Consider the following 12,500-nt stretch of genomic DNA (forward strand, 5'->3'; position numbering starts at 1 on the left):
TCCTGTTACCTTTATCAATTACCATGTTCATCAAGTCTGCAATCGGCAGTTAAAGATCTCAGTGGCAACGCATTCATTTGAAGTCGGTTTGGTGCATTAAGTTACTTTCAATTGAAAGAGGTGAACTATCGCAGAAATGGTCTAATTTTTAGGGTTGGATTTTTTAGAAGTGCAATGGTCTTGTCCTCCAGCCTGTTTTTGGAAGTCCTAGCCCCGTATGCCGCTTGTGAAGAAGTCTCCAGTACCGACCCGTTCTTTCTCCGTTGTCTCTAGAATGACGTCTCCTATGCGCTCCAGTACCGCTTCGTGAGACTGGACTCTCTGGGCAGAGAGACGGTCTACCCCTTCTCCCTGTCCTGCAGCACGGAGAGCCCCTGGAACCCACGTGAGATCGTCTGTGAGGAGAACTACATGGAGGTGAAGGGGACCCCCAAAACTAGGGTTTACAATTGAGCAATGTATCTGCTCCTATTAATAGATCAATCACACCCTAGTGATTTAAGGATGGAAATAACTCCTATTGTGTAGCAGTTTCACCCATTCCAGGTTTTATGATCAGCTTGATTTTACCCACAGTGTAGGTAACAAGCTCAGGTGTGTCTTAATTGTAGTAAAACCAGGATTGGATCAAACTGCTTTGCAATGAGTCTTATTTTCATCTGTGGGCAGCAGTGTGGAGTAGTGGTTAGGGCTCTGGACTCTTGACCGGAGGGTCGTGGGTTCAATCCCAGGTGGGGGGGGGGGCACTGCTGCTGTACCCTTGAGCAAGGTACTTTACCTAGATTGCTCCAGTAAAAACCCAACTGTATAAATGGGGAATTGTATGTAAAAATAATGCGATATCTTGTAACAATTGTAAGTCGCCCTGGATAAGGGCGTCTGTTAAGAAATTATTCTAACTAATGGAGTTGCACTTCAGGGGTAAACGCGATTCCTGTTGCAGTTTTACATCCGGTCCAGGTTTTACTGTGAGCTCAATTTTTAGCCACAGTGTGCCTAGGTGACAAGCTTGTCGCAAAACCAGGCACGTCTGTGCCTGCTATGCATGGGGAGTCTGGCTCCAATCCCTGCTGTTTAAACCTTCTGCCCCCAGGTGTCTGTCAGGAAAAATGTCCCGGTCATTGCTCAGGAAGGACTGGAGAAGGAGGACTGGGAAGCAGCTCTCTCCATAGTGAGTGAACTTTCAACTGGGATCGGGGGGTGCAGGGCTTCCCCGGTCCTGGGGGACCCTTGTGTCAGTTCAATTCTGCCTGCGCGCTCAATTGAACTATTGGCTTAAGACTTTATTAATTGTGTTCAGCGTCTAAATGGTTGGCAGTGTATTCAACTTTTAGAAGTAACTTAAGCTGAGGACAATTGCAGGTTTAAGCACCATTAGATGAGTGAAGGGTGTAAGCAATTGATAAACTGGTTGGAATGAGAATCTGCAGATGCAGGGGGTCCCCAGGATGGATGGGTGGGGGGGCTGGTGTAGAGCAGGGGTGTCAAACTGTTCCTGGACGGCCACAGTGTCTTCAACACACAGCTCTGAAGCACTTGGTTTCATTTGATTAATCGGACACATTAACATCTCTCCCGGGCCTCTGTTTGTATAGGTAGTGTACCCTGAATTTTTTTTTCTGAAATCCACTAAGACCATGCAAAAATATTAACCCTATCCAATTGGCTCAAGTAAGTTCATTGAGAGAAGCTGGAATGGGCACTGTCCCTCGGAGTGGAGTTTGATGCCTCTGGTGTAGAGGTTTCTTTCTGTAGTGCTTGCAGTGCCTCTTGTGGACGCTCTCTGAACTGCACCTCTTGCAGCTTCCCGAATGGCTCTGGGTCTCGGCTGGCTTTTCGTTGTGTTGCTCTGCAGGCCCAGGGAGCGGTGATGTCCGTGTGGCAGGTGGTGTTCCACCAGACCAGGATGCCCCCCAAAACCATGACCGCCGCGGACGCCCGTACCGCAGGATACCTCGTCAACTCCACGTCCAGCCGCGTCATCTTCAGATCGCCCTACGGCATGCCCATGTCCGAGGTGCTCCTGGTGAGTTCTTAAAATACTGTGATGCCAAACCAGCTTCCTTTATTTAATAGCGTCCTTTTGTGTGCGAGCATCCGAGGGCTCTCCAGAAATACAGCAAGGCGAAAAATTGGATATTACGAGCTTGGAGTTTTTAAATGCTGATGGATTTAAAGTTAAATCTCTTTTGCAATGAATTTAATTGACTAGCTGCCTTCTCAATTTTGCATATGACTAGGAGTAAAATCTAGCCCAATTTAATATGTTGTGAACAATTTGGATCTAAGTGTTTTGATATTGCAGGATGGCATGATAGTCTAGGAATGACTTTAGCAGACTCCTTTTATCCAAGGTGACTGACAGGTGTTAAAATGCAAGATTCATATTTTGCTCTTGCTGTAAACTACACTATTCAAATAACTTCTAGGATGCAACAAGTTAGGGTTATAGCAAGTTGTGTCTATAGTGGTGCAATAATGCATCAGCTGAGGATCCAGTAACGTGGTGCTGAGGTCAGGCGAGTCCAGAGCAGGAGGGGCGGATCGGGAGATCTACAAGCGCGGTCTGAACAAGGGGGGGAGGTCTTGAGGGGGTGGTGGGGCTCGTCGCGGTCTCTGCTCCAACGCTCTTCTCTATCCTCAGGTGTCGGGGATCCCTGTGGAAGCCGTCAGAGCCACTGTGTTCTACAAGCAGAGGTGGATGCTGCTGTTGGTGGACACTTCAGCTGCCTGCGCTAAGAGTGAGTTACCGAGGAGCACTCTATCCTAGAGGAGGGCTAACGGTCTGGAAGCATTACCTGAGCTGGGAACTGAAGTGGAACAGTCTAGTGCATTGTACACTTGACTTTGAATTGGCTGCACTAGCAACACTTTGACACCTGGTGGCACTGTGTGCTATGTGGAACTCATTCTTCCACAACCTATTAACCCATTAAGTGCCATTGTCCTCCTTTTTTGAGGATGGGTGTAACTTTTTGTATTTGAGCATGTGACTGACATAACTCCATGTTGATTCTCTACCCTATAACATTAAGTCTAGTGTCAAACTGCATAAATTCTCAAATTTTAGTTCTGGTGCTAGTGTTTTAGAAGTGCTTAATCTTCCATGCATTGACCATAAACATCTTGTCATCTGACTTTTTAAAATGTCTATAAACAAATCCCTTTTCTACACTAAAGGGGGGGGGGGGGGAGAATGGTATACCATGGCAAAATGCCTCGTGTTTCATCTCTTTCCAGACCCCTCTGTTTTCGATGGCACCTACCTGAGCTGGGTCACCCCGAGGCTCATCACCCCGCTGGTCCTGCATCCCACCAAGTTCCTGGATAAACGGATCACGATGGGGGTGGAGGGGAGGGCCCTGGATGAGGTCGCTGCTACCAGCAGGGGGTACCAGCTGCTAGTCAACCGCACTGCAGTGGAAATCCGGGTTCCCTTCGGAGCTGTGGGGGGGTATCGCAAGGTAAGATAGCCAGGGACCCTCTGGTTGGGTCTCAGTCTGTGGAGACTTGGTGATTTTTAGAGAAGGGCTTTTTCCTGGCTCTGCCTCTGACCCTGAGCTAGTCGCTTCACCTTGTGCTCCGTCCTTCGGATGAGACGTAAAACAAACGAGGTCCTGTTGGAAGTGACTCTGCAGTTGTTGAGGATGCATGGTTCACACCCCCGTAGTCTCGTCCAGTTGCTTTAGAGAAGCGTCCTGCTAAATCAAAAGCCCCTTCTCCCTGGGGAAGGGGGTGTAGTGGCAGCAGTATTGCTTGTCGCACTTCTCCCTGTATCTGGGGAAAATCCCTTGTTAACTACTTGGCCTAAGTTATTGCATATGAGAATCTGGGGATATAGGGTGAAATCTTTTGTTTATCTTGGCAGATGCTTTTATCCAAGGCGACTTGGACTAGGGTGTGTGAACTATGCATCGGCTGCAGAGTCACTTATAACAACGTCTCACAAGGAGGTGAAGTGACTTGCTCAGGGTCACACAATGAGTCAGATGTTGTACTGATTTGCATATCTGTAACTTGTCTTTTTAGAGTCATGTGATTGATAACAAGTACAACCAGATGTATGAGATTGACCTTTTCCTGGAGCACCAATGGGCCGATGACCTGTGGGAGATGACCCAGCACCGCTCCTTCAAGCCAGCCCGCTCCCCCTACCTCCCTGAGACCCCTTATGTGGTGAACAGTGAGTACTCTCCACAGCCCTGCACTGTAGGGGTAACCTTGGAGCACGCGATTTGGGGGTGAACAGGGTTAGAAACTAGTGCTGCTGCTCCCAGTCCTGGGGTTCAGAGCTCTGTTCAGTTCTGTTTCTTGCTCTTCATCTCTCTCTATCCCTGTTCTCAGACACCGTCCCGAGTGAGAAGGGCTTCACGGTGACCCTTGGTAACTTCAAGCCGGACGTTGAGCTGAAGAACCTGACCCTCAACAGGGTTCCCCTGACCCTTCCCGAGGCCCAGAACAGAGGTGTGAAGATCAGCGAGGTCCAGCATCCCAACGGCACCAAGGACTTCGTCCTGAAGGTCCCCTTCAACAACCCGCTGGTCTCTGTAGAGGTGAGGATTAACCCCACTTGAATAAGGAGGTACCAAACCATTGAACACAACCATACCAATGAAAAAAGCCTCCTGTTCATTGTGAAAGATGGCTTAACTTGTATACACGTGACCATGATGTGTCACAGGGGGAAGACTCTAGAACAAACCTGCAACATGAATTATACAGGAAACCTAATATTGCATGTGGACTGTATCGTGCACTGCCTTGGAGAATGGCCTGCAGACAGGCCACAGTCCAGGATTTGGGGGGTGGTTCTGTCTAACCTTTGACCCAATTTTCTCCTGCAGTACATTGGGGCTCTCATCAGGAGGTACACCTTGAACATCAACTACACCTTGAACATTGTCCCCCAGAATGAGCCATATTTTCACCCGGCCACTATTGTGTGCGATGTGAAGGACGTTAGTAAGTAAACTGGGGGGGGGGGTCTTCCTTGACTAGATCTGTAAGAGCTTTGCCAAGTTCCCCAACTTGCAACAACCCCATACCTGACATGGGCTACATTGTGGCATTGATTTTTCTGTCGGCATTGTACCACCACTCTTGAATTGTATATCGCTGACTGTTTTTCAAAGCCAGTTGGACACAGAATGTGCCAAACTACAAAGTGGAGATTTTGTAAGCAACATTTGTTGACCGACCTACCAATCCCTTCCCTATAGATCTTCCTGATGTCAAAAGCTTTTGTACGAACCGCAGCGTGGTCTTCGAAGTGACCCCGGGCAACATGGACTCCAGCTGGGAGCTGTGCATTGGGAGCCGCCCTCTACCCTACACCATCGCTGAGCCCAAGATCACCATCGAGTTGCCACTCTTTAGCATTGGCTACATCTATGAGGTGAGGATCTCCCCAGGGGTTTAACGTTGAATCCAGGGCTAGCACTGTTTGGTCAACTGGTAGCCTCTACCAAGGGACTTTTATGCCCAGCCATGCTAAGAGAATTGACCGTTGGGTAGTTTGACATTTAGCTGCCATTAATCTTGCTACACTCTGTAGGACTCGGATTTGTTACCGATTGAAATTCTCATACCAATGCAGGCTTTCCTGTAGGTAAATCTAAGTGACGAATCTTGGTGTTTTCTAATACATTTTGAACACTACTCCTAGATGCACACCAAACTGAGACAGCATGCTTGGTTTCAGAGATATCAAACTCCCCATGCTTGTTCTCTTAAAGTACATTGTTCCAAGGGTACTGCCAGCCGTGACATGTCCCTTGCTTCCTCCCTCCCCAGGACATCTCTCTGAGGGGCCTCACCGTTCGAGTGGAGCTGAACATGAGGAACGTCAAGACCTTGCAGGTCGAGAAGCAGTTTGTACAACGCTGCCCAATCCCGACCAGGGAGCTGCTGGGTGAGGAGGACTCCTTCACTGTGGTGGACGCCTCGCAGAGTCCTGGCCACGCTTCTCACCAGAACTAGCCACTCCAAGGATCCTATTGCCATGCATTCTGAGCCCGTGGGACTTCCATTCTTTGAATGTCCTTCAGATTTTTGAAGTGGTCACCAGTTTATGGCTGATCTAGTTGCGGAGTTCAGGGTCTTTGAGTTTTCATGTCTGTTAGGAATCCTAGCTCTGATTTGAGGACTCTAATTCAGTGGCCTTTTGTTTGAGTCAACTTAATTGACAAATTGAATTCACTTGTTGCCACTGTAAATATTTAGTCAATTGCAATCTTGATCAATGTTTAATTCCTTTAGGGAACCCTGCTTTTGAGTTTGCATGCAAGTCCTAGCAAAGTTTCTGTAGTCCATCTGGCTGCATGGAAGTGTGGAGTAGTGGTTAGGGCACTGGACTCTTGACCGGAGGGTTGTGGGTTCAATCCCCAGTGGGGGACACTGCTGTTGTACCCTTGAGCAAGGTACTTTACCTAGATTGCTCCAGTAAAAACCCAACTGTATAAATGGGCAATTGTATGTAAAAATAATGTGAACTGTATAATGTGAAATAATGTATAATGTGATATCTTGTAACAATTGTAAGTCGCCCTGGATAAGGGCGTCTGCTAAAAAATGAATAATAATAATGGAAGTTAAAAGCAGTGTTCCCTTAAGGAATTCCAACACATTGATCAAGATTGCAATTAACTAAATATTTACAGTGGTGACAAGCTAGCTTGAGGTAGGGTTAGGATGAGGAGTTGAGGAGAATGACACTGCTGTAGTCCAGCTTGAAGTGTAGACCTCTGACTTGTAGGATCTGGTGATGTTATTGGGGTAGCATGGTGTTGCCTTGATTCAGTCTGGTCTCTAATTCATTCTTCTCCTCCCCTGCCACAGTGTGCTTTCCTAACGGAGTGGTGACGGTGGTGGCTGTGACCATGGAGCCCATACCATTAGTGGATCCCAGCAAGACCACCCTGCTGGACAAGACCTGCAAACCCAAAGAGTTTGACTCGACCAGGGCTCTCTTCACCTTTGGGGTGAACACCTGTGGGACCAGGAGCCAGGTGAGCTGGGGCTTCCTGCGTGGTGTTGTGGGTCAAGGCAATGGTCCTTCATACAGGTCTGGCACTGGTAGACCTGCACTGGATCATTTGGTTTTATCCAAAGCAACTGGGGAGGGATTGACTGCATTAACTCTGGTAGTCTTTAGATTCTGCTATTGGGAGGTCAGCTTTGTATTACCAGCATGCTGATCTGGCTCCTGTTTCAGATTGTGGGTAACTACCTGATCTATGAGAACGAGGTGGTGTATACCAGAGCGCTGTTCCCACCCAATGCTCCAGTCATCACCAGAGACTCTGAATACAGGTGAGCACAGGAGGGAGTCTCCTGGTTCACGGGTAACTGTGGTGATGTCATAGGCTGTGACATCACACGGCCCTTTTGCCCTGAACCGGACTACCCAACTGGACCATGCAGTCAGTTTTACACACGACTCCAGCCCCTGATCTAAACCCGTGTGTCGTTACCTCTTAGGCTGACGATCCGCTGTCGTTACCCCCTCAACGACACCCTGACGCTGGCTGCTGAAAGGAAGGCGGTCCCTGCTCCAGCCCCCTACTCTGTGCAGGGGCTTGGGTCCCTGCACTTAGTGTCTTATGACCCTATGAGCAGAGGTAGAGTATCTAGCAAGCTGAGCCAGGCTTGTCTCCTGGGACTAAAGGATATAAAATCTCTAATACAGATGTTTGCTTTGTTGATCCACTGTTGCGCTGTGTTTAGCAACCTGTTAGCTTTGCTTATGGTAAATGACTGAACGCACTGTGTAGAGCGACACAACTTTAAGGTCTTCATTGAACACTGGCTGCATCAAAGATCACTGGAGTTCTACTTGGCATGTACTGTTTCAGCTGAGTATTTTAAGTAGAACATTTCTTTAGAGAATTGTCCATTTTGAAATGAGGATGTGCTTTTAATGTTGGATGCTAGCCCTCTCTTTTAAACCGTTTAGTATTTTACCAAATCCTGATTGTTTTGCAGCCAAGAATCCCAGAGATGTTCTGAATCTGAAGGCTCGGCTAGCCAGGGGTGAGTATTGAATTTTGTTTCCTTCACTTCCACTTGTCAATTCTGCTCTGTAGTCTTCATTCTAAACTCCCAGAGCTGGACACATTGGCCCACCCACCAGATTAGACTACAACTCCCATGAGCCTCTGTCCTTGATATGAAAGTCCTCAACTCATGTGTGGGCTTTGACAAAGTACTTCAAAAAGAATGGCAGTGACTTTTTTTTTTTTTCTCCTCTAGATGTCGGCTACTCCCAGTTCTACTCTGCATTCCCCGTGTCCCAGTCCTTGCTGGAGCCCGTGTTTCTGCAGGTTGAGCTCCTGCAGCCCCACAGCCAGACTGACCGCCTCATCCTGCAGGACTGCTGGGCCACACTGACCCCTGAACTGGACTCCAGCCCTCAATGGGACCTGGTCACTGACCGGTGAGGGGTCTGCTAGTCCTCTAGCGCTGCCCATTCCTCTGTGCTTCAATGCAGGCTTGCCATGACTCCTGTTCCTGTCTCTGCAGCTGCCTGGTCACTGGAGACTCCTACAGGACCCACTTCCACCCAGTGCTGGCCAGCACTTTCACCGGGAGCTCCCACCAGCTCCAGAGGCTTGAGGTGCGGGCACAGCAGTCTAGCAAGGACCCTGCCTTCTGGAGACAGGTTAGTGCTCCCTTACTCTATGATTCGAGCCCAGAATGATTCACTCCATGCAAGGCTCTTCAATAGGTGCTTTATTAAACTTCAATAGGAAACAGGGATTGATGTGCTACCGGCTTCAGCCACAGTGTGGCAGTGTTCTCCTGTTTTAACGAGAGCTGCTTCTGTCCCTCCCCAGGTTTATTTCCATTGCATGGCTGTGGTTTGTGATCCCAACCTGGAGGATACCTGCAATAAGACTTGTGTGCCTGGAGCCCAGAGATCTGGTGAGCATCTGGAGATCAGTCCTGGAATACAAGCAAGCATGAACAGCTGCAGTACAGCATCAACGCTGCTATCATTGAGTGAAGGGAATACAAAGCCTAATCTATTTAGAATTTGAATATTCTGATGGGTCCTTCCTGTGTGTAATATATAAAATGCTCTATTTGGAGTTTTGTAGGAGGAGCTTTTATTTGTATTGTGCTGGTGATGCTGTCTCTGCATGCAGTTATTTATTATGGTGCTTTTCATATAATATCTGTTGCAATAAATTCATCCAAACCATTAGACCTGAACATTTTTTTTTTTTACAGTAAAATGAATGCAAAGAAATTTGACTTTGTATTCTATAAAACCCCAAGTCAAACCTCCGAGCGGACAATAGTCCTTTTATCTGTACCCTGGAGACTGTAGTTTTAATCTGTCTTTCTCTCAGCCCGTAGTGTGGATCGATACAGTCAGATCAGAGGCTACGTATCTGCCGGGCCGGTCCAATTGGTACCAGAAGGACAAGTCCTGGACCTTCAAACAGCAGGTGAGACCTTGAGAGAGTTCTGTTGGATATCCTGGTAATTAAATTCTAACCCTCCTGATCTGATGCTATGGAGAGAATTCAAATTAAAACCTTTCAATATATAGGAGGCTTGCTGCTACAGAGCTTAAAGGGTCTATTAGCAGGAGGTTTAAATCCCGGCTCAGCCACTGACTCCCTGTGTGACCCTGAGCAAGTCACTGAACCTCCTTGTCCTGCGGATGAGATGTCAAACGAGCTCCTATTGGCAGTGACTCTGCAGCAGTTGATGCAGAGTTCACATCCCAAGTCGCTTTGGCAAAGTGTCTGCTAATCCACTAATCCACCAGTGTTTGCAGTAATAAACCACTAGGTGGTGCTAAAGGAGCACAAAGCTTTTGATGCAGTCTATTTTACTAGAAGCATGATCAGACTGTATAGGTAACCGGCTCAAGTATGTGTCTTATTAAACTCGTAGTGAAACCAGGAATAGACAACTATCCAACGAGTCTTATTTCCATTCCTGTGATGCCAAATCACTATCCTATAGCCCGTATGAAATTTCACTGCTCCGATAAGTTAACTGTCCTTCAGAACTGGACGCAGCAGTTTGTAGCCAAAACTATTTAAATTTAATTGAGGACTTTCCTCGCTCACCCCTCAAACAACTGACTTATGAATTTGCATAAAGATGGTGTTCAAAAGTCAGTTTAGTTTAATGCGTTTAGGAGCTCCCTGCTAACTTGTAGAATTTCTTGAAGTTGCTAGGCAACGCTGACTGTAATTGGAGGCGTCTTGTGGCCCCCCGGGTCCTAGTGCTCACCTGTCTTGTTTTGAATTTCAGGTGACTCCGCCTTGGTTCCGGCGCTGGGCGTGGCGTCCGCTCTCCTCGGAGTTCTGCTCGTCATTCTTGTTGCTGTCAGATTCAGGCGATGTTAAACTTGCTGTTTACCCCAATAAAGATTTTTGCATCTCGATTCTTGTGTGTCCTCCCATTGCTTTCTTGTACCCTGAAGGTACACCAGGAATCCAGCGCTGCTTGCTGTTCAGTCTTTTAAGATAGTGTTCAGCTTTCATTCCAGCTGAGCTCTTCATTACTGAACTACACCCTTAATTGAACTTTTTTTTCTTCTTAAATCCCTGCAGGTTCTAAGTTTATCTAGAAAAATCTTAAATCCATTATATATATATATATATATATATATATATATATATAAGCTGTGAAGTCTAGTAAGCGAATTTAGTTCAGTTGCGTAATTCGGCGCTCTGTTCGAATGAAGTGACAGATTGAGGGGGTCTCCCATGACCGGGATTTGGGGAACCCCTTCTTGAAAAGGGGTAAAAGCTGCTAGCGTCTAGTCTCGATGCAAAGCGATGGGTACCCGGTCAGAAACTCCACGCTATCGCTGTCGATAAACGTGACGGGTCCAGGTAAGGGAATGGCACGCAGAATTAAATCTCCTGCATTCTGTAAGCAAAGTGCTAAAGATTTACTTCCAGAAAGTTAATTTGCAAGTGAGGTCCGTCTGCGCTCCTCCTGTTCTTGCTACCTGAGCTCTGACTTCAGTGTGGGCGTGGCTAGGTGGGTGTCCGTTCTATACTCTCCCCTCTCTGTGTGACGTATCGCCCTTGAATTCACAGTTGTGTCCCGTTTGCTGCACTTAAACTACCAGTTAGTGTAAAGTAGATGTTTTTGGGTATCTATGGCTGAAATGCAGTAACACAGCGTTCACAAAACTTCCTGTTTTAATAATTGGTTTTAAGTCTTGGCTTTGCACCTTCAGATATCTTGGTAGAAATCTCTCTCATATATATATATATATATATATATATATAATGAATGTGAACAGTTCATAGGTACACAATGTTTAAGGGATTTAATATATATTAACTTTTGTGTTAGACCCGCACCTTGCCTCTCGCCTGTAAAGTTTTCTCTGTATTTGAAGGGTAATCAGGTTAGCTGGCGGATCGCGTCCACCCCTCGCCTCTCCGTTCAGTTCAAGAGGGCTGAGGCGCCGTTTCATTACAATCCAGGGACCCCGCTGCTCTGATTGTGAGGGAGCGTTTCATTACAATCCAGGGACCCTGCTGCTCCGATTGTGAGGGAGCGTTTCATTACAATCCAGGGACCCCGCTGCTCTGATTGTGAGGGAGCGTTTCATTACAATCCAGGGACCCCGCTGCTCCGATTGTGAGGGAGCGTTTCATTACAATCCAGGGACCCCGCTGCTCTGATTGTGAGGGAGCGTTTCATTACAATCCAGGGACCCCGCTGCTCCGATTGTGAGGGAGCGTTTCATTACAATCCAGGGACCCCGCTGCTTCGATTGTGAGGGAGCGTTTCATTACAATCCAGGGACCCCGCTGCTCTGATTGTGAGGGAGCGTTTCATTACAATCCAGGGACCCCGCTGCTCCGATTGTGAGGGAGCGTTTCATTACAATCCAGGGACCCCGCTGCTCTGATTGTGAGGGAGCGTTTCATTACAATCCAGGGACCCCGCTGCTCCGATTGTGAGGGAGCGTTTCATTACAATCCAGGGACCCCGCTGCTCCGATTGTGAGGGAGCGTTTCATTACAATCCAGGGACCCCGCTGCTCCGATTGTGAGGGAGCGTTTCATTACAATACAGGGACCCCGCTGCTCCGATTGTGAGGGAGCGTTTCATTACAATCCAGGGACCCTGCTGCTCCGATTGTGAGGGATCGTTTCATGGCTGTTCCTTCTTCCGCGGCAGCACCGTTGTGTGTACACGCTGTTTATGCATCGTGTGTAGCCGTGGCAATGGGTGAACAGCCACAAAATAATATATATATATATATATATATATATATATATATATATATATATATATATATAATTGCATGTCGTTTTTGACAAAAGTTAGCCCCTCAGTGCGTGAAAAGGTGACTGTTATTTTTCTATATAGGTGAGAGTCACTGGAGAGGAGTGACGTTAGCCTATTACGTAACCAATCATAAAATATTAGTTTTTTTTTTTTTTTTTTGGAATTCGTTAGAATCGCTGTGACGTCGCGTGTGTTCGGGGGGGGGGGGGGGGGGGCGTGTC

General features: G+C 47.3%; 1 protein-coding gene across 1 annotated transcript in view; it reads left to right on the forward strand.

The window, feature by feature from the left end:
* LOC117404555 (uncharacterized) overlaps positions 1 to 10,405 on the forward strand; it is an 11,928-nt gene extending 1,523 nt beyond the window's left edge. Inside the window, exons 5-23 of the mRNA XM_059019126.1 lie at positions 274 to 417; positions 1,094 to 1,171; positions 1,856 to 2,026; positions 2,645 to 2,741; positions 3,241 to 3,464; positions 4,030 to 4,183; positions 4,345 to 4,553; positions 4,845 to 4,962; positions 5,220 to 5,395; positions 5,794 to 5,911; positions 6,838 to 7,007; positions 7,214 to 7,311; positions 7,480 to 7,619; positions 7,984 to 8,031; positions 8,251 to 8,434; positions 8,521 to 8,659; positions 8,835 to 8,922; positions 9,354 to 9,452; positions 10,273 to 10,405. Coding sequence (XP_058875109.1) covers positions 274 to 417; positions 1,094 to 1,171; positions 1,856 to 2,026; positions 2,645 to 2,741; positions 3,241 to 3,464; positions 4,030 to 4,183; positions 4,345 to 4,553; positions 4,845 to 4,962; positions 5,220 to 5,395; positions 5,794 to 5,911; positions 6,838 to 7,007; positions 7,214 to 7,311; positions 7,480 to 7,619; positions 7,984 to 8,031; positions 8,251 to 8,434; positions 8,521 to 8,659; positions 8,835 to 8,922; positions 9,354 to 9,452; positions 10,273 to 10,367 — 2,550 coding nt within the window. The 3' untranslated portion in view covers positions 10,368 to 10,405. The remainder of the gene's footprint in view (positions 1 to 273; positions 418 to 1,093; positions 1,172 to 1,855; positions 2,027 to 2,644; positions 2,742 to 3,240; positions 3,465 to 4,029; positions 4,184 to 4,344; positions 4,554 to 4,844; positions 4,963 to 5,219; positions 5,396 to 5,793; positions 5,912 to 6,837; positions 7,008 to 7,213; positions 7,312 to 7,479; positions 7,620 to 7,983; positions 8,032 to 8,250; positions 8,435 to 8,520; positions 8,660 to 8,834; positions 8,923 to 9,353; positions 9,453 to 10,272) is intronic.
* Positions 10,406 to 12,500: the final 2,095 nt, after the last annotated feature.

The sequence above is a fragment of the Acipenser ruthenus genome, unplaced genomic scaffold (assembly GCF_902713425.1).
Source record: "Acipenser ruthenus unplaced genomic scaffold, fAciRut3.2 maternal haplotype, whole genome shotgun sequence".
Taxonomy (NCBI): Eukaryota; Metazoa; Chordata; class Actinopteri; order Acipenseriformes; family Acipenseridae; genus Acipenser; species Acipenser ruthenus.